Raw genomic sequence first — 22,214 nt, forward strand, 5'->3', positions numbered from 1 at the left:
GAGTATGAGCCACAAAATGACATATTTACTTTTTTGTAGGAAGAAAATGAGGAGAAGAGATTTTATAACACGATTGAAGTTTAAAAGCTAAATTCCTTTGGGAAAGATTACCTTTCTCCATGGCTCTCATTTTCTGATAAAACAAATGAGGTTGTCTCCAAGACACCTGTTAATATTGACCTACCTCATCTTCCCTACTTCTGAACTTATGTCCCCAGCTACTGGGAATTTTCTGATAGAAGAGGAAGTATTTAAGTTGACTCATTTCTTATTTCTTGGAAAGAGAGAGGTCTCCCTCCCCCATGTTTCTGCTTGACCTGCTCTCTGTTAAGAAGACTTCTGCAGAAACAAGGGCACAATCTATGCCTTTAACCCAGGCAAAGCCACTCTCTAGAAGCAGGTCTATTACAGCTGCTCAGAGAATACAGTTATTATTTCTTCTTTACTTAAGGTCAAAATTTCCATTAATGCTTAGACTCCATTAACATCAGATTTGAAGATTATTTTGAGGAATTATTCTTTCAAGGAATATAGTGTTAGGACCTGCCTTTTCACATTTCCTTGAGAAGAGTCTCTGCCTGGGTGGAGGAATGAGGATGCCCTTGAATAAAAACTGAGTTGCATATTTTTTCTTCTCAAGCAAACTTACCAAATTAAAAAAAAAAAAAAAAAAAGTGTTACTGAGCTGTTGAGGCACCAGCTAATACGTTCTCTGCCTGAAAATCCCTGTCATCTCTGATGGCAAATTTATGCTTATTCAGAGTGTCTCTGTGGACTTCCAGAGAAATATGATCCTCATTCTCTTCTCTGGGGCCTTTAGTAGCATTTACCTTGAGTAAATCCAGCCTTATTGCTGATGGAAATATCCCTCCCTGGTGAGAACTGATGAAATATAAGCTCTCCTAAGGTCAAATGGCTGCCAGACTGGCACATTCTAGATTCTTCTCACTGCCCTTCCTTCTTTAGTCTGGTCAATACTGCCCTGGCCCCTCCAGTGAAATGTCAGGAGTTTTACCAACTCTTGTTCCCTTTCCAGTGTTTTGTCAGCTCAGAATTTCCTAGTAATTAATACTTCTCTAATGGTCAAAGAGAAGGTCCTCATCCAGAATTTCAAGGAACATCCTTCAGCTAAATTAAAATATATGCCTACCACATTTAAAAATGGAATTGGGCTTCAAGTTACAGAAACCCCATTCCCCACCCCAGATACTAGCTTACACGAGACATATGCATTAGCAGAAACTGAGAAGTAATTCAGGACTAACGGGACACCTCCACAGATGCCATCAGAGATTCAGGGACCTACCAGCTCTTCTTTCTACCATACCAGAATGTAGCCTTTGTTCTCATGCTCACTATGATGGCTACTGAAGTCTGACCCAGTTTCAGTCTCATGCAGGAAGGTGGACGAGTGGGAAAGCCAGATGATCACCCTCATCATCATCACCATCATCGTGATAATAGTATAAAAAGATCTATGAGAGTAAGCCGTCTGTAACGAGCTTTCCTAGAAGCCCACACAATGGCTTCTCCTTCCATCTAAATTGGTTACGCATATCTTTTTCATCTTTGAAAGAGCTGATGGCAAATTATAGATTTTAGTTGGTCATATAGCCACCCCAGTCAATAGAGGGATTCTGTTAGTAGGGAAAATGAAAACTGATAGTGTGTAGGCAACCAGTAATCCATGTCAAAGTGACATTTTCTTGATCAAGAAATTTTTTAAAGAGATAGCATGGATACGTGGAAGGAATACTGAGTTAGGTCGTAAAATAATTTCTTTACCATGAAATCAGCATCAACTAAATATATCTTTATCATAATCTGAGTAAGATTTTAATCAATTGGACTTTTTACTCTCAAAACTAATGATGATGACACAGAGCTCATTAATTCATATTTTTTCAAAAAAAAAAATTGGGAGGTCTATTGTAACTATTTCTGAGAAATATTCTCTTATCCTCACTTGGGAATTCAGGTTCTACAGGAGAAACAAAAATCACTGTTTCTTGGGTATCTGCACAATTAGTTAGGTCCTAGATGCTAGGAGATTAGAGGTATCTCCTGATTTTTAAAGATCAGTCACTAAACTTTTGGATTAGAGATGAAGACAGTTAGGTGTGTGACCTTAGGTAAAAACTGCTCCAGGTTCCTGGGCTGAGAAATGTGTAAATGTTTATTCTATTACATTTACCATTTTTTCCTGGGATCACAGTCCAAGTCTCAGCGTCAAATTGACTGGAAAGATAAGGAGGTTCATAACAGAAGTTAATTTTTAAGTCAGCCCAAGGCTGTCTCAAATCACTGAATTCCTCGTATCTGTGAAGCTTCAAGATGTGGATCTTCTTGTTGTTGTGTTGTATTTTCTCACAGATATTTCTTCTCCTCCCTAAAGGGAACACTGATGTTATTCAGTACCTGACACATAAATCTTTCATGCAGGCTACAGGTGACCTCTAATGGAATCAGCTTTTCACCTGATTACTTCAACTATATTGTTTTTCTTTCCCAAGAGTTGAGGGCAGCTATTTAACCTTATTCCTTTGGGTCTTCCCTTGAGAGTAGATTGTTGTTTTATATTTTTCCTGATGATAATGGCTAAGTATATCAGTTAGCTCTTTCTGTGTAACAAACCACCCCCAAAGTTTAGTGGCTTAAAATAACAACTATTCATATAACTCATAATTCTATTGGGTTCACCGTAAGCTGGGCAGTTCTCATCTTAGCAGGGCTCACTCATGGGCTTGTAGTCGCTTGCCAGGAAAGTTAGTGCTGGCTAGTCTAGGGTGGCCTCAGTTTGTTTCTGTTCCAGGTGGCTTCTTATTTTTCACCAGGCTGGCCTGGGAGCTGAGCAGGGTTCCAAGTGAGCAGAAACGTGAAAGGCTTCTTGAGACTTAGGACTAGAACTGGCACAGATTCACTTCTGTCTTATTTTACTGGCCAAAGCAAGACGTAAGGTCAACCTAGATTCAAGGTCAACCTAGATTCCATCTCTTGATGGGAGAAGCTGTAGAGTCACACTGCCAAGGGCATGAATACAAAGGTGGGACTAGTTGCTCTGATTCTCTGTGCATCAATTGCTGTGGTAGAAAGATCTACCACACTAAGATTTTTTAAGCACTTATGCAGGCTAAGCTAAGCACTGTACAAATGTCACCTCATTCAATTCTCATAAGACCCCTACAAGGTAGGTACTAATATTATACCCATTATATAGATGCAGGAACATCTAAGTGATAGCAACTGGCAGTTTGGTTCCGGAGCACTCTTAATCCCCACCTCTGTTGACTCCAAGTTTTTTAAATTGTCCACCTCTTTCAATACAAATTTATTGAGTGTGCACCTATATGTGTATGTGTGTTTACTTATAAATTATATACAAATACTATTGTCTATCTATATGTTAAATATTAATAAATTTGAACTCCATTCTTATCTGTTTAGATAAAATTTATGACTATCAATAAATGTTTGAATATATTCTTCCATTCCCTGTATGGACATCTTGTGACCTTACTTTGGAGGCCATGCACCTAGGACCTCTTCATGCCCAAGGCATTTCATGATCATCATATCTATCTTTGAGTGAAGCAGTGTTTAATCAAAATCCTACTTGGTACTGGATTTCAGTTCTAGTTCCTGTTAATATTGTTGGCTCTAAGTGCAAACTGTTATGCAGTGAACACTCAGATTACTCACCGTAGACCAAACTACTCACCACTCTTGGGAACTTTGTTAAGAAAGCAAGATAGTATGGAGGAATGATTCTCAATGTTCTCAGCTGGCTGTGTGCATCTATATTACCTGTGGAAAATATTAAATGGAGATTCTAGGTCTCACTGCTAGAGAGACTGATTCCATGGATTTGGGGTCGGGTCTAGGAATCTATATTTTTCTCAGACTCCCCAGGTGATACTGACCACACTTTGAGAGCCATAAAACTTGAATTCGTATCTGCCACAGGGAGATGATTCTGGGTGCCTATTTTTGCACTTATTGAATTATTTCAGCTATAAAATTGGAAAAGTAAAATTCCAGCCCACCTTGCAAAATTGTTTTAATTAAATTTGTGGTGGTTTTGTCAAAGGTCTTTAAAAATGTAACACATTAGCATGTGAAATATCCCCAAAAGTTTTGCTGATCTATAAAAAGACGTATTCTCCGTACTAAAATATTCTACATATTTTCAACTACATTTTATTTTGGTCGGTGAAAACCTAGCTCTGAGCCTTTCTGTTCTAGTCACTTGGTTCCCAAGGGAAGGGACTATGGTTTATACTTCTTTGCATGAATGGCAGTAGGAGAGAGTAGGGATTAAAAACTCAGACTTTTAAATTTAGGCAAACATGGGCTCCGACCCCAGCTGTGACATAATCTTCCACTAATTCTTTAACTTCTACTTCTTTATGTGTTAAATAGTCATTCTAGTAGATCCTACGTGTACAAATTTTTTATGATGATTAAATGTAATAGCATAACCAACATCTATTGCCTACTTCCTATGTGCCAGGCCTTATTCAAAGTACCTGTCATGGAATAACTAATTTCCTTACAAAACCCCTGTGATTTTGAATGAGGGTCCCCAGTTTACAGATGAGAAAATCAGAACATAGGGAGCTAGAATGGTGGCACTAGGACTCAAGCCTCTGCCTCCAGAATCATCTTCTTTCCACTTTGCAATACCACCTCTCATAAGGTGAAAGCTTGTAAGTCACTTTGCACCCTGGAAGGCACTTGGTAAATCCTCAAAAGATGTGACGTATTATTATCATTATTGGATCCCCTCACAGCTTCTTGAAGAATGCTGTGTACAAGGTAGTTTAATAAATTTATGTTGATTTGATTTAGAAAGAACTCTGTTGTATCCTCTTGAGCTTCTAAGGGATATATTCAATGAGAGAGCCTCTTATTTTCAGGCTAATATGATTTGTGTGGCAGCTTTTAGATTAAGTTACTGTCTTTTATTTACAGAAGAAGATTAAATGAATATGTGCAGATCTAAGAACTTCAGAATCCCCCTTGCTAAACACCATTTAGAAAATTGTCTTTGTAAGACAAGGGAGAGACCTCATAGGGCCAATTTCTAAAATAACTGGATTTCACTAAATTGTGCTTTTAGTATTTTTTAAAACATGTATTTAGAACTCTTTCCTGGTTCTTTTTTTTTGCTAGCTGTTACATTCACTAGTCCACCGTATCTGATGGATTCCTATTCAGTGCTTTATGGCTTTCTTTTTCCTCCCCTATTGTCAGCATCAGTGTGTTCATTTGTGTGTAAAATGGGGAGCTTTACCTGAGGAATGCCAGAGAGGTGGCTTGGAATCCATGGGTAAAATAAATCCTAGGTCAGAAAAATTGATGTGGTTTCCTGTCCCATCTCTTTTGTCTTTATTTTAGCTATTTAAATAGTGGGATAAGACTATCCTATACAACATTCCCAAAGTCTAAACAACACGGTAAAATTGACAAAAGTGAAAAATAATTTCCCCCAAGCACAGCTGAAATCCATCTTTCTACCCCACCCTCAGACGGTCTAATTCTCTAGGCTATAGTGTAAGAAAACTTAGCTAAGATGGCCTAATTAGTAGGGTTAGGTCTTCTGAATTTAGCCTTTGTTAGGTTACTGGAGGAAATATGCTGGGAATTAAAGGCCCTTGCCATAGTTAACCATCTGCCTGCAAGCGTTCTGGCCTGGCTGTCAGGATGGTAAATGACAGGTGTGTCGGTACAGCAGAAAGCCTGGTCTTTGGAAGAAGCTGCAGCCAGACTCTTCGTAGCCCTGATGAAGAGCAGCCCTGGGGGTGACCTCAGTGTTCACTCCACTCCTAGCTGACCATACCACGGGCAGTTTTGAGGCAGCCCTCAGCCTTTATCTTCTACTAGTCTGGTTTTGATCACAAAGTAGGAGGAACAACTATTTGAGTTAACAGGACAGTCTGGCTTTGGTTCACTGAGACCTGAGAGTCTAGCATGATAATGGGCATACAGAAGGAAATGAACATGGCCCAGATAACATGTTCGTTCTAGTACTAAAATCTGAGTATTTTGCATAAAAGTTTTAAAAAATAACAATAATCAGCCTGAATGAAAATTACCATTGTAGTATTTACAACAGATGTAAATGTATTAGTCAAGGCAAACTGCTGTCACAAACATTCCAAAATCTCAGTGGCTTTGCATAATAAAAGTTTATCTAATACTGATTCACCATCCAGTATGGGAAGTGGGGATGGGGTGGAACTCTGCTCCACAGAATCATTTAAGGATTCAAGCACTTGCCATGTGGTTGCTGGACCTACTCCTGGGGCATTGGAGTCTTGCCCTGGGGCCTCTGCATGCAGCCTGCAGACAAAGGCAGATCAGGCGGAGGGCGTGTGCAGGGATTTTAGGGATTGGAATAGAAGTAGTTACATCACTTTTACTCATAGTCCTATAAACAGAACACAGTCTCATGACCACACATAACTAGAAGGGAGGCTAGAAAGTGCTGTCTAGCTATATGCCCCGGAAAAAAAATAATAAATGGGCTTTGGTGACCTATGTATTTATGGACTGCAGTTTTCTTTTTGCCTGTAGGATACAAATTTGGTAGGCCAAGAGGCAAAGATAGTCTTATCTCTCTGGAAAATTGTGTTCAACTTTCAGACTTTTGATCTTGGATTTTTTTTTTTTTAATTGTAATTAGGTTTAGACATTTTGGGTTGGAGTGAATGCATTGTGTCAGCATGAATGTTGACTGTTGGTCCTCCATCTCCTCTCACCCTGGGGTGGGGGAGATGGAAAAAGTGCTACTGTGTTGAATCTCACATCGGCCACTATTGAGCTTGCTGCCTTTTCAGCCTGACCCTAGGTGAAACTAAAGGAGCACTTTTTCCAGCAGGCTGCACCAGACCTGAGAGAAGTGGATGAATTTTCAGATTCTGTGAATGGTTAACACTTCTAATATAGAAGCTCATCATTAGATTTGTGACTATAACCTTGTGGCTGTGTAATTACTTTACTTTTTAATTTCTGATTCTTTGGCTTTAAAGTAGCTTAACCACTTCTTCAGTATTATTAAAAAAAATAAAATAAAAAGCTAGACTGCTTTTCCTCTCAGATTTAATTGCATTTAATTCAATTGTATTAAACACATACAAAATGTCAGTTACTGAGATAGCTGGGGATCTACAAGAGAATAAGCTACCTACTGTGCCCTCAAGGAGCTGACAGACCAAGCGAGGAGACACACATTCTGCTATTTATGTAATAGCTATAAAACAATTTATAAGTATGGAATTAGTGTATAAACCAGAATATTGTGAGAACATAAAGAGACACTACTGTGTCCTATAAAGGTTGTGAATAGTTTTTTAGAGGAGAAAATATTTGAACTAGAAGTTGAAAAATGAGAAAGACCTTGCTTGGCAGAAAAGGAAAGGGGAGGCGTAGCTAGATATCCTTGGTACAGAGTACTTTGCAAAGAAATCATGGTGTGTTTAGGGGATCGTGAGGATTTAGATGTGGCCAGATCAGATGTGTGAGGAGAAAGAATGGAGTGATATGAGGTGGGGAGGGCAAATTGGAACCACATTTGTGAAGGGTCTAAAAGACCATAATTTGGAATTAAGGGTTTTGTAATGTGAAAATGGGGAATGGCAAATATTACTTTAGTAGGGAAGTAATAAAATCAGATTTTCATTTTAGGAAAATAAGTCTAGCAAAATAATTGATAATAGATTACAGAATTTTAAACTCTCATATTGAGTTTGTGCGTATATAGTCTTTTTTTTTTTGTCTTTCAAAGACATAACAATACTTTTAAGCCCAGAATTGATACAATTGATATTACCACTGCCGTTTTCTCTCATACATTCTTTTCCAAAGGGCCACAAATATAACTGTGAAATCATATGAGATCATGTTTTAACCAATCAAAAATGTGTACACTTCCAGCTTCTGATAATGACAGCTTATATCAGACTAGCCATCCCACCAACAGTATGTACAGATTCTTGGCAAAATACAAAAGCAATAACAAAAAGTATTTACTGTCACTAGAGAGCAACTAAAAGCAGGCAATCCTCTGAAAGAAGGAAACCATACTGGGTGAAATCTACATTTAAATAGCTTTGACCCAGAGGGCTCCTTCTACCCTACCCGGCACGTGGCTGATGGAGCTCAAACCAAAAGCAATAGGTTTATTGGCTCTAGGAATCATAGAACTGAATCAGATTTGTCAGAATGAGTAGGAATTGAGATAAGGACTCCAGAACAGGGACAGTCACAGAGGGGGAACCCCCAAATCTATAAATGAATACCTCTTTAATCCTTGGCTGAGCCTTGAGCTGTGCTTGTGCAGGGAAAGACTCCGTGGAGACGAGGAAGAAAACAAAAGCTGGAAGGCTGAACATACTGGGCAGAGCATTCATCATCTTCTCACTGTAGGGATATAGAGTTTAGAATTTTACTCCCACAGATTAGAGGGAGTTGTCAAACAACTTGGGATTTCCACTGAAACCCCCGAAGGTCCATGCTTTAGGAGTAAAGACCACATCCAAGGACTAAGGGAAAAACTGAAATAGACCAGCTTTAACAAAGCCTAAAACTAAGCCTCCTTATTACCTGGCAGTCATTTAACTACCTGCTGGGATAAATTTCAGTACCGTCTGGAGAAAGAAAATAAAATCTAAAGCCTCCCCAACATATTCACAATGTTCATATGCCATCAACAATTATTAGACATGCAAAGAGATGAGAAAATGTGACCCAGAGTCATATGAAAATCAGTCAATATAAACAGATTCATAGCTAACCTAGATATTGAAATTAGCAGATGGGGGACTTTAAAATTACTATGTGAAATCTGTTAATGCGTTTACATGAAAAGATGGATATAATGGGTTAAGAGATAGGAAATTCCAGGAGTGATATGAAAACTGTAAGAAGAAGAACCGAATGAAAATCACAAGAACTGAAAAAATAAAATATCTGAAATTAAAAAAAATTCTATGGAACTAATAGTACATTTAACATAACTCAGTAATAAAAAAGACAATAAAAATTAGCAAAAGACATGGACAGACACTTCCAAAAAGAATGTATATAAATGGCCAATAATCACTTGGCAAGATACTTAACACCATTAATCACCAGGGAAATGCAAATTGAAATCACGAGATACCTCTTTACGTCTATTAGGATTGCTAAAATTAAATAGGCTGACAACACCAAAAGACTGCCAAAATTTGAACTCTCATATGTTGCTGGGGGTATATGTAAATTGGTATAATCACTTGGGAAAACTGTATGTTAGTTCTTTAAAAAGGAAAACATATACCAACCCAGCAATTTTACTCATAGGTGTTTGTCCAATGGAAATGAAAACATATGGCCACAAAAGGATTTGTATAAATGTTAAGATTTATTCATAATAGCTAACAATATAAATACTCCAATATCCATTCACAGATGAATGGATAAAGAAATCATGGTATATTCAACAATGGAATATTACTCAGTAATGAAAAGGAATGAAATACTATATTAATACATGCAACAACACAGATGAATCTCAAAAAATATGCTGAGCAAAAGAAGCTAGTCCCATCCTCCATCTCTTTTATGAAGTTTGAGATTATATAATAGGCAAAAGTTAGCTAAGGTGGCTGAAGTCAGAACATGGGCTCCCTCTGGGTGGTGAGAGGGGAAGTTGGATGGAAAGGGTACAGAAGAACTTTTTCAGTTGATGGAGACACTTTGTATCTTTATTGGCATCATTGCTACGTGAGTATATACATTTGTTAAAACTCATCAAAACTGCACTTAAAATCTGTGCATTTGATTACATGTACATTATAACTCATAGACAGAATTGATGGGAATTAAAAAGTAATGTAATATAGTGGTTCAACATGCCACATGCAAGAATTGAGGTGAGGCTGCCTGGATTCAAGTCCCAAAGGCAGTGAGCTATAGCAGTTAAGAGTAGGGATGCTCCATTAGACAGGCGCGGGGTTTTGAAATCACATTGCCAATATTTTGTGAATGTAGGCAAGTTACTAACCTCTTCTAAGCTCCTATAAAATGGAGATTATAAAATTAGTGTGTACCTTATACGGTTGTCCTCAGTATAGTGCCTGGCACATGGATGCATTCAGTACATTTAAGCTGTAATCATTATTATTAAATAACTCTTCAGCTAGACTTTCATTGCCCTAATGCAGTCGTGAACGCTGGTATAACCATGAAGATTTTGAGAATTAGATATTTACAAACTGCCTTAGGCTGCAATCTAAATAATGCAGACAATATTTAACAGCATATGATTAAGTATGCTATCAAATCCTATTTTAGTCATCCATTTCAAACTAATGATCTCTTTGCCAAGAAAAAAATATTCACTTTAAAATACTCTTCTTGATGCTCTTGTAAAAAAATTTAAACATAGAGAAATTAGGACCTAATTTTTTTTCTTAACAGTTTCACCTTCTGTTTCCCATCCTATAATCACTTTTTATGTTTTGGTGCCTATCTTTCCAGTACACATACATGTATATGTGTGTAAGTGTGTATGTGTATAACTGTAAACAAAATTGTGACTCTACATAAAAAATATATATAATATGTATACATATATATTATATATATTTTAAACCTGGCATTTCACTTAGAAATCTTTTCATATTTAGTACTGACTCTATTTACATATAAAATTGGCCTATTCTTTTTAACAACTACATAATAGTTCACAAAGTAAAATTGCTATGTGAAAGAGTGAACAAAATTTATCAACCATTTTTGTAAAAGAAAAATTATATGTGTGAGTGTGTGTGGGTATAACCAGTGAAAGAGTGAACATCAGAATGTTGAAGAATTCTCTAGGTGGGAGGGCAAATGGTAGTTTTCATATTCTTCTTGCTTCTCTATATTTTTTCATTTTTATATAAGAAAAATAGTTACTTTAAAATTTACACAAAACTTTCATCTAAGGAGTTTAAGATAATATCTACCCTCAGTGGGGCACATGACATTGTATTCAACACTTTGCTGGTGCTTCTCAGGCATTATACTATTCAGATTCCACGCATTACCCTGTTAGTACAGCCATTATTGACACTAATTTCTAAGGCAACTGGGGCTTGAGCAGCAGATGGCTGGTAAAGGTAGAGTCTGGATTTCAACCTAGGTTTTCGGAAATACTGTAGTCTAGAGTAGTCTGGAATGAATTCATTTTGTTGTGAGGGTCTTTGAGGCCCAGGTTTATTCTCAAATTTTACAGGTATGCAAATGGTGATGTAGTAAAGCCCAGATGAGCTTGTTTCCCTAGGAAACCTGTTCAGCCAAAAGTGATGTTTCCACGCCAGTTGGTGGTAGCAGAGGCCATTAGACAGGTTACGTGTCCCTCAGTGACAACTTCCCACTCATTATCCAGCTTTCTCACAAAATTAATAATAATAATAATAATAAAACAGCGATCAATTACATGGTGTTGTGGACTGTGGAGAGAGGGGGAGGTCTTCAGACTGCTAATATCTTGGTCTGTTTTCACAGCCCAGATTACTATTACTCTCTCCTTCTGTCTTCTAACCCTTTGTTTCAGAGTCTTGCCTTTCTTCTCTGTCCAAGGGCTCATTCAGTAACTACTAATTATGTGCATGTGGTCTTGTAGCCCTCCAGCTGTGTGCTCGCCCCCAATCTAGTCAAATAAAGTTTTAATTTCCAGTGGCATCAGTTGTGCATTTTCAAAAGGTGAGTCTCACCGTGAAGGGCAGACTTGAGGTGGGGGCAGGGATGAGAGCCAGAGGGCTGATGAGACCCTGGGCTGGGGAGAGGCGGAGCATGCTCGGTTAGCAGAGCTGGAGCAGGAGCGGTGGAGGTTCTGTTTTCATCCATGACAAGTGAGTGAGGGGTGGTCTTCCGGGTGTTTTTCAAGACCTAAGCTAACCTCACCCCTCATCTAGCCCCAGGTCAGATACCCTGCAGACACCTACTGCATTTGTGTCGTGCCGCTGAGGGCAGAGGAACTTAGAGGTCTGGTTCTGACTTTGACAGCTTCACTCTCAGTTTTGCAGTGACTGCAGATGTTCTAGAGTGCCTTTCTCACTTGCTTCTCGACATTTCTTTCTTCTATAACCTGTGGTGTGTCAGAGGCAACCCTTACCACCTCGGACATAGAATTGTTAGCATTTCTTCCCAATTCTGTGTTGATAGCTTGAAATAGACATGGTGGAAATATTTACCCAATTGAAGTTGGAAAAGGCTACAAATCAGGGCTCCCTCACCTCTGTTGAGGAACCTCTGTTGTTTAACATTTAGCTGCACACTGTTTCTGTAACCCTTCTCCTGCTCACCACACAAACCAAAGGGAGAGAGAGAGAAAGAGAGAAGAAAACCATGTTTAAGGGGTTGAATACCATGGATTTTCTTCCATGGGACTATGGTGATTTCTAAGAGGAAAAACTTGAGTTCCTTTTCTTTCCCTATCCCAAGTTTTGCATTTGTTTCCGAAAAGCCAAATATGGGCTAACTTTTTTCTTTCTCCTCCAGTGGATGGCTGTATTCACAGAGCAGCTGGCCCCTGTTTGCTCGCTGAATGTCGCAACCTGAACGGCTGTGAAACTGGACATGCAAAAATCACGTGTGGCTATGACCTGCCTGCAAAATGTGAGTACAGCTCTTTTGAACACTTTCAAAATCAGATGAGCACTCTTACCTTGTTTTAGTCCTCAAGCAGGTAACTGGAAGAGGAAGTGGTAGCGGTGGTATTTAATTAAATGTGCTTTTATTAAGATTTTGTACATGGTAATGAAATGTGTTTTCCAAATACGTCTCCAAATATATAAATGTGCGATGTTCAATTGTAGGTGATTTTTGCTCGGATCTTTGACAGAGGGTCTCTGAAACAGAGAAATAAAAATATGAGCAAAATATACCTTATAGTATTTAAGTGCCGTGGAGTGACAGCTTCTAGAAATGATGCCAATTTCTTATTCCTTGTTCAGGTTTCTTGATTGTGGATGTGTTTAGAGCAAAGGAGATCAAAGTGTGATGTATTGTGTTTTCAGCTGCCATGTAAAGGCTGATTGGCAATTACAGCCGAGGCATCTGTCACACTTGGCTTTCAGGAAAAGCCATTGGAATGTGGTTGTCAGAGTGAGAATGTATTTGCTCTTTGAATGTGGAATGGTCAAGTTTTCCATTATATTTGAATGGAGAGAAGTATTGCATTTGATTGACCTTGTTGCTTAGTCGTTTAGCCAACTGGGTGGGGTGATCTGGAGTAAAAATACTGAAAGAGAAGCTGGTTAAAGGCACAGATTTTTTTTATCACATAATCTTCTGGGGTTGGGGGGTGGAGGTAGAGGGTTTCATTGCACCATTAAGTCATGCATTGATCTGGAAATTGGGAAGCCAATTAGTTGTTTATTCCATTCACCTGCCTTATATGATACCTCCTGGTGAATATATTTTTTGTAAAAGTGAAGCTGATTTGTTTTTTCTGTTTTAGTAGTGGAGAATATGTGACTAAAAAATTATGACACAATCTTTGGGCTCTGTATAGAGAAGTTGTATAAAAATGAATTTCTCATGGATATGTGTGAGTGGAGAGATAGTGTGTTCTATTTTAAAGTGTGTTTACATTTGAAGATTTTTAGTAAACAGTAATATATTAAAATGGTATTTTGCTTTGTAACATTATAATACTGCATTCTGTATACCTCACGGTGTGTTGCAAGTGAAAGTATATCGGCTATATACTGTTTAATTTTTCCTTTAATGACTTCTCATTTTTCTTTCCTTGTTAGTGTTTTTACCTTGTGTGAAAGAGTCAAATCATGGGCCAAATGGCCCTCAGTCCTACTTGGAATATATATTTACGTCAAATAAAGTCCTTTGTGTGTAATGGTGATTAGAGCACCTCTCCCTCTGACTCAGAGGCGCTGAGTGTTAAAGGTGGTTTCCCTTGCCAGGATTATATGGCTCCATGTTTACCAAGATTGGTCATTCTTCCTTCTTACCACCATACTACCTCTGTGATATATAATAGTTGACAGATTCCACGCTGAGGACAAGCAGATTATTGGTGATTTTCAGATTTAAGGTGTCTGTCCTTAAACCTAGTCTGCTATTGATTCACTACTTTCTTTCTTATGAATTAAAGCACAAATCAAAAATTTTTCAACTCTGAAATTTCTGAAGACAGATAACCTCAGAATCATTACATATGACCAAATGAAATGGTGGCTCTGCTGTATGGATTGACACCATGATGATTTTGTTTCATGCGCTTGCTCCTGTTTGACATCCCTCTGTATGAGCTTCCTTTGATCGTCATCCAGCTCAGTTCAGGGCTGTTGAAGGCTTGTACCCCATCAGGCACTGAGGTACAAAGATCAATCTATACCTGTGCTTGAGAAATTCCATGATTGGAATTCCTGGGCATCCTGGGGCAAGTGAGTCTTTGTGGGACAAGGACTGTAGCCATGGAAAGTCAATCCACAGAACTCAGTACAGAATCTGTGTGAGCTGAGATACCGAATCAGATGACACACATTCAAGTCACTGTGCAGCAGCCCACAGGGCACGTCTAGTAAAAAAAATCATCCAGCAGGATAGAAATTCCCAGACTAGAACGGCAGTGCCACCTCAAGAAAGCCACAAACATGGAGTATTTGTGAATAGATCTTGGTATTTCTCTATGTTTAATGAGATTAATGATTTATATTTAAAACATAAAGAAAAGCAATGAAAGCAATAAGAAATGAGTAATAATAGCTTACATTTTGCATACCACTTTGTAGTATGTCACAGTACTTTCACAAAGCCTTGTATTTTAAATTATATTTTATAAACATTGTGTATGTTCATTTTCCCTTTTCCTATCCCTGAGAGATCTTTTTCTTTCTCATCAATTTGGTTCATCCATTTCAGACTCATTAACAATCCACAGATGTGCTTTTGTAGAGAGAGAATGAAAAGGGAGCTCATTACATACTGTTTGGGTCATTTTCCCCCTCCATATTTAATAATTCCATGACAGTTTGACAGCAGAATCTAGTTCCTATTTGTCCTCTGTGACAGCGGTTTTATCATTTAAGGTACTAAAGCCAGCCATCCAGTCACCAGTGATAATATCTTTGCACATCAGCAATTTGTTTGGAAAATGCTGTTGTCTGGGTTACAGACAAACTTGGTAATTTTGGACTGGTCTTTGCTTCTTTCATGCTTGCTAAATTAATTTATTCATAAATGCTTGTATTTGAATTACTTATCCTTAGAGTCTGTATTCTGTGATTCATCATGATCAGTGGAATGATAAGCCTCAAAGATTTAGTGTTTCTTCACTGCTCGGATATTTTGAATGATGTCTTTTGATGTGGAAGAGCCGATCATTCTTTTCAGAAGTATTCTTAAGAGTGGAAAGAATATTGGCCAATATTTCACTGAAGGCTGTTGGTAAAGAAATGACTTAGAAAGTGGACTAAGGACTGTTTATACAATTTGATCTTTTGGTTTGTTCTCTTTTACAATATTAGATTTTTTTTTTGATTCATAATAAAATTTAGATTTCTATAGATTTTTAGAAGCTTGTCAACCTGTTGGATGTTTCTATTCATGCTCTCATCATTCTACCAGAGGGTCAGCTTCATGTGGGTGAGGCTTGTCTATCTCAGTCACGATCCTAATGTCAATATCTAGCATATGTGCTGAATTAATGAATGAGTGATCAAATGAATTGTTTCAGACATTTTCACCTGGCAAATAGATTTTTGCCTGTTGCTTCTACTTCTAATTCTTTCCCTCCTTCACTCCACTCTGCCCAGTCCTGTAGATTAATATTCTTAAATCCAGAGTCCCTGTAATTGTCCACAAGCCTCTAGACGTGTGACCCTCTCTACCTCCTTCTGTCCTCTCCCTCACTCACACGGGCTGCTTTGCTGGGTCTTTAATGCCTTTGCATTAGTGTTCCCTCTGCCTGGAATTCTAGTCTTCCAGACACTTGCGTGGTTTGCTCCCTCAGCTACTGTACTTCAAATCCTTGCTCAGATGTCACCTCAGGTGTCATCCTAACCAACCTATTTTTTTTTAATTAATTAATTAATTTATTTATTTATTTTTGGCTGTGTTGGGTCTTCGTTTCTGAGCGAGGGCTTTCTCTAGTTGTGGCGAGCGGGGGCCACTCTTCATCGCGATTCACGGGCCTTTCACTGTCGCGGCCTCTCTTGTTGCGGAGCACAGGCTCCAGACGCGCAGGCTCAGTAGTCGTGGCTCACGGGCTTAGTTGCTCCGCGGCATGTGGGATCTTCCCATACCAGGGCTCGAACCCATGTTCCCTGCATTGGCAGGCAGATTCTCAACCACTGTGCCACCAGGGAAGCCCCCAACCTATTTTTAATTGCTTCTCTGCTTTATTTATAATTGCTTATCTATAACATTTAACATTCAAATACACTGTATCATTTACTTACTTATTTTGTTTATTGTCTATCTCCCCATACCAGAATGAGGGCAGAGCTTTTTTTCTGCATCTTTTTCATTTATTGTTGTATCCATACAGCTTAGAAAAATGCTTGACACATTAACAGGGGTTCAAAAAATATTTGTCGAATAATGAATAAAATCTAACTCTACTCCTCTCCAAATCCTTCAGTGGGTTTTTCCTCAAACACAGACTTGTTAACCTGATTATCTTTGGTCTTCCATGATTTACTGTTCTGTCTTGAGCTACGTACAACCTATAATATGATCTGAATTGCTCAGAATGGCATGTCTGTACATGGGCTCTGTATTGGGGGCTTTCTAGAAAATTCTGCCTTTCTTCCTTTCTACTTGTCTTCCAGACTCAGCTTAAATATCACTTCTGCCATAAAACAACTCAACTAAAAGTGCCTTCTTTTTCCTCAAAATCCAGAAAACTGCATGTTAACGTGCTGAGGGCCCTTTTTACTTGCTACGTTTTATTGTTATATATGCACACTTTCCACCTTTCTAGAAGTCCCTTGTTTATAATGGATACTAGAGAAATATCTATCAAATGAATTAGTTGTTAAAGGTGGAGATTAGTTGATAATTGCTGGCGGGGGGGTGTAAAAAACGTATATTAATATTTCTAAGAAATTATGAAATCAGTGATAGATATCCATTGTGTTTTTTATTTTTTTATTTTTTATTTTTTAAATTTTTTTTTTTTTTTTTTGGCTGCATTGGGTCTTCGTTGCTGAGTGCAGGCTTTCTCTAGTTGTGGCGAGCGGGGGCTACTCTTTGTTGTGGTGCACAGGCTTCTCATTGCGGTGGCTTCTCTTGTTGCGGAGCACGGGCTCTAGGCACACGGGCTTCAGTAGTTGCAGCATGTGGGCTCAGTAGTTGTGGCTCGCGGGCTCTAGAGCACAGGCTCAGTAGTTGTGGCGCGTGGGCTTAGCTGCTCCGCGGCATGTGGGATCTTCCCAGACCAGGGCTCGAACCCCTGTCCCCTGCATTGGCAGGTGGATTCTTAACCACTGCGCCACCAGGGAAATCCCCCATTGTGTTTTTTAAATCATATTTTAACATACATCTAATTCCAAAGTCTCTTGTCTAAGAAATTTACTCTTTTCTTAAATTGAAATATAGTTGATTTACAATGTTGCCTTAGTTTCAGGTGTACAGCAAAGTGATTCAGTTATTCAGTTTTTTATATATATATATATTCTTTTTCAGATTCTTTTCCATTATAGGGTATTACAAGATATTGACTATAGTTCCCTGTGCTATACAGTAGGTCCTTGTCGTGTATTTTATATACAGTAATGTGTATCTGTTAACCCCAAACTCCTAGTTTATCACTGCCCCCCACCCTGCCGCCCTTTCCCCTTTGGTAACCATAAGTTTGTTTTCTATGTCTCTGAGTCTATTTCTGTTTTGCAGATAAGTTCATTTGTATCATTTTAAGAAATTTACTCTTAATGGACCTTCTCCTAAAAGTGAACAAATAAAAATAAAGAAGCCATATCAACTTTACTTAATGATTTTCAGCATAGCTCACATGTCTATTCTGTTTCTTGAGAATGCTCCACTTTTAGGCTTTAGGGCTGAATAATCATCAAAGATAAGTGCAAAATATGTTAAATTTGTGTATATAAAATGGTGGAACCTGTTTCTTTTATTCCTTCTATTTAATCTTTGTAAGACCTCAAAGGGTAATATTAGCATCCAACTCACAGTTTTTTATTAATCATTTGAAAGGAAACTCTAGGGTGAGAGACCGTAGCATAACATGTTTGAATATCATAGAGTGGTGGGAATCAGAATCCTTATTTTATTCCCAGGTGCAATAATAATCAGATGATAGTAGCTTAAAAGGTACTGTTGATAATAATTAGTACTTCTCTTGTGCCCTTCATCAAGAAATCGTAGTACTTTGAGACATTAGCTCATTAGTCCTTTTGAAATTTCTATGAGGAACTGACATGGCAATATCTTCTTCCAACACAGAGAGAAATTCAGGTACAGAGAGATTAAACCTGTTGCTTGCAATAACAAACTAAGTCTGTATTAGAGACACGGCAGTGACCAAGTAAGTTTTCCTGAGATAGAGAGAGAGTCCGTGACAAGTGTTGGCCAGGCCTGCTGCCTGTTTTTGTAAATAAAAATTTATCAGAATGCAGCCGGGCCCATTTGTTTACATATTGTCTATGGCTACTTTGATGTGACAGAATTGAATGGTTGCAACCAGGATTGTATGGCCACGAGCCTGAAACATGACTATCTGGCCCTTTGCTGAAAAAGTTTGCCAACAACTGGTCTGTGACAATCCTTACTTTTTATAAAGGAGGAAGCTGAGATTTATAGAGGTTAAATATTGAATTTTAATGAATGTATGTGACTTACTCAGATCACTATTGACAAAAGTGAGATTAAAATACCTGCCATCTCTTTCTTGGGACAGTCCTTGCTTCTGTTGCCTCAACAGAACATCACTTTGGGAGGATGATCTGAAGCCTTTTAAATCTTTCAGATTATAAGACCACCTTGAGGAAGAAAACGCCTGGGAAAAAATAGTCATTTTTCTCAACAGGGTCAGAATTGGAAAATGAATAAGTCAAGTCCCTGAAGGGAGAGTGAATTCAAACCACCAGAGTGTTAGGCGATACATCTTTATTCCTTGCTTCCTCCAGTGGTGTTAGTCACTGTACTGAAAGGGAGCCTGTAGTCCTGAGGAGATTCAGTTTCTAGAGTAGGTAACTCATAAGATGGCTTTGAGTTAGTACTCTGCAAAACACTGCAAAACATGACCTGATTTCAGCCACCGTGGCTCCGCCAGCAGGTGTCTGATTGTGAAGGCAGTGGAGAGGGCATGCTGCTAAGCGTGTGACTGCCAGTCTCTGATGGAAACCTGAGGGCCCTCATGAGCCCCTTCCAAAATTAAATGACTTACATTCCATCAAGAGAAAAATGGCTTTTGAAGAACATAAAATCACCTTCCTTCCTGAAGAGAGAGATGAGAGTTTTCCTCCTAAAATCAACTCTGGCTCATTTCCCTTAAGTGCTTTAGGAATTTAATTTCTATCTGAATCTATTTCTTTATAGTCACCACCCCTTTCATTTATATTAAGGGGTTTTGTATAGTTTATCTCCTTAGTGATCCTCATGATGAGTGTGGAAAGTGAGAAGGACAGAAGGTTCTCATAATGGGCTACCTGGAGAAGCGGCAGCAACATCTCCTGGGAATTGGTTAGAGATGTAGACTCTGGTGCCCCACCCCAGACCTACTGAATCAGAAACGCTGTGGTTGAACAAGCTCTCACATGTTTCAGTGTGAGAACCATGACCTAGACAGTGGTGTAATTCAGGGCAGAACCCTTGCCTTTTGATTCCTCGCCCAGCGCATAACACAGACATCCTTTTGGGTCACAGATTAGGGCTTTCTTTGAAGAGTCTTCTGACATGCTCTTCCTTTCCTTTGTGGCATTTACACACTTAGTGATGGTATCTATATTTGTTTGTTTACTTGCTTATTGCCTGTCTTCTCAAACAGGATAACAGTTTAAGGAGAGCAGAAGTCACATCAGTCTCATTCACCCCTAGAATCCTTAGGATCTAACATAATAGCCAGTTCAGAGTTGGAGGCTTTCAGTACATATTTACTAGAGGAATTAATGAAAGGATTGTCTTTGTTATTGTCGTAGTTGCACTGCTAGAAACCAACCAAGAGAACACTCCAGATAAGCCTACATGATTCCAGAAATCTGCAGAGCTAGGACTGCTGCCTCTTGTGGTAGCATCTCTGTTACCCTGTCACCCAGCACGCTGCTTGCTCAAAGATTCTAGCACCGTAAGAGAGCACAGGGGCACAGTTGGCTTAATTTGTCCACATGGTACACATATAACCTACACTTAGATTATGTTCTTTCATTTTTTCTCGTTTTGATTTGACTCTTTTTGGTAACATAGATTCCATCCCCAAGTGGCTTTGTGATGAAATAACTAAAAATCCCAATAGTAAATAATGTCTTTTAAAAATGTCTACATTTTGGAAGCAACTAGGTATTTACATTGTTGCATTACTGGCTGAGTGTAGAGTAAATGCATGTACTTGGCTTGCACTATTTGACATCTTAGCAGGCCTTCAGAGGATACTGTCTATACCTTTTTCCTATGTGATCAATAGGAAATAACAGTGTAAATCAATTCTGAGAAATAATGTAAATGGACTCTCCAAGGCAATTCCCGCTGTGAAATAAGTAGTTAGCGTTGACACTGGCATTAACCGCAGGGGGAGTAATCAGCCTTTGGATGTGCTTAATCAGAGTTATCAGCTAAGATTAAAAAGGAGCTACTGTTGCGCAGGATTTAAAAGATGAACATTTGAAGGTGTTCTCATAAATTAAAGCCATCAGAATTGCTTTGAGTAATTTAGGATGCTTTGAGGTCAGGCACAAGCAAACAGGAAAGGTTAATCTCAGAGCCATGGTAGTTAATGTGCAGGAACAGCAGAATACATTTATTGAAATAAGCAGCAGATACTGAGCTAAATGAAGATTTTCCTCCAGTGCTAAAATGTTCCTTGAGTTATTACTAACATATATGATTCAAATAAAAAGTGGGTAAACTTATTAACTATACTTGCAATTAATCACTAATCCCAAAGATTAAATATTAGACCACTTCATGGCTTGATTAGAGGTGTTTCCAGTTGAAAATATTGATGGGACCAAGCTCTGCACTATGGAATAAAAGATTGATTCTAGGTCAAGTACACTAATTGTCAAGGTAGAAGGTCCGAGGAGAAGTCCTGAATCCAGGATATTCTAATTGTTTGGTCAAGCCCTCTGAGACTGGGCTTCCTCATCATGATTAGCTGGGGGTAGGCATATCTACCTTAGGCAAGTTTGTTAAGGAGTAGACATAGAACCACTTTTTAATAGTGTTAAGACATATAGCTGTAAGACTCTATTATTACTTGTAAAGTGCTTCCCATACCTCATTAACTTATTCAATCTATGTTTATTGATGCTTTCTCTGGGCTTGAGTGCTCTTCTAGAGTGTAGAAAACTACAGTGAAGAAGATAGCCAAGGTCCTGTCCTCTTCGATCCTAGCTTCCAGCAGAGAGAGGCAGAAAATAAACACATTCACGTAAAAGCCAAGCCTCTCAGATGATGGTAAGGGCTATGAGGAAAATAAAAAGTTCTGAGAGAGTGGACAGTGGAGGGAGGGGACTGCTTTTCCATGGTGGTCAGGGAAGGCCTCCCCGAGGAGGTGATGCCTGAGCTGAGAGCCATGTAGCTATCTGGAGAGAAAGTCATTGCTGGCAGAGTGAAAGCGCTTTACCACTGGGTTAAGAAAAATCACCTTGCCTGACGTGTAAAACAAGATAGTCCATGAATTTTTCTTTTTTTTTTTTTTTTAAATATCTTTATTGGAGTATAATTGCTTTACAGTGGTGTGTTAGTTTCTGCTGTATAACAAAGTGAATCAGCTATACATATACATATATCCCCATATCTCCTCCCTCTTGCGTCTCCCTCCCACCCTCCCTATCCCACCCCTCTAAGTGGTCACAAAGCACTGAGCTGATCTCCCTGTGCTATGCGGCTGCTTCCCGCTAGCTATCTATTTTACATTTGGTAGTGTATATAAGTCCATGCCACTCTCTCACTTCATCCCAGCTTACCCTTCCCCCGCCTCGTGTCCTCAAGTCCATTCTCTACATCTGCGTCTTTATTCCTGTCCTGCCCCTACGTTCTTCAGAACC

General features: G+C 38.7%; 1 protein-coding gene across 2 annotated transcripts in view; it reads left to right on the forward strand.

The window, feature by feature from the left end:
• Positions 1-22,214, forward strand: part of MACROD2 (mono-ADP ribosylhydrolase 2) — a 1,976,756-nt gene that overhangs the window by 635,231 nt on the left and 1,319,311 nt on the right. For both annotated transcript variants that reach the window (XM_059897602.1, XM_059897603.1), the window contains exon 5: positions 12,529-12,645. In XM_059897602.1, the coding sequence (XP_059753585.1) occupies positions 12,529-12,645 (117 nt within the window). The remainder of the gene's footprint in view (positions 1-12,528; positions 12,646-22,214) is intronic.

Source organism: Balaenoptera ricei, chromosome 15 (assembly GCF_028023285.1).
Source record: "Balaenoptera ricei isolate mBalRic1 chromosome 15, mBalRic1.hap2, whole genome shotgun sequence".
NCBI lineage: Eukaryota > Metazoa > Chordata > Mammalia > Artiodactyla > Balaenopteridae > Balaenoptera > Balaenoptera ricei.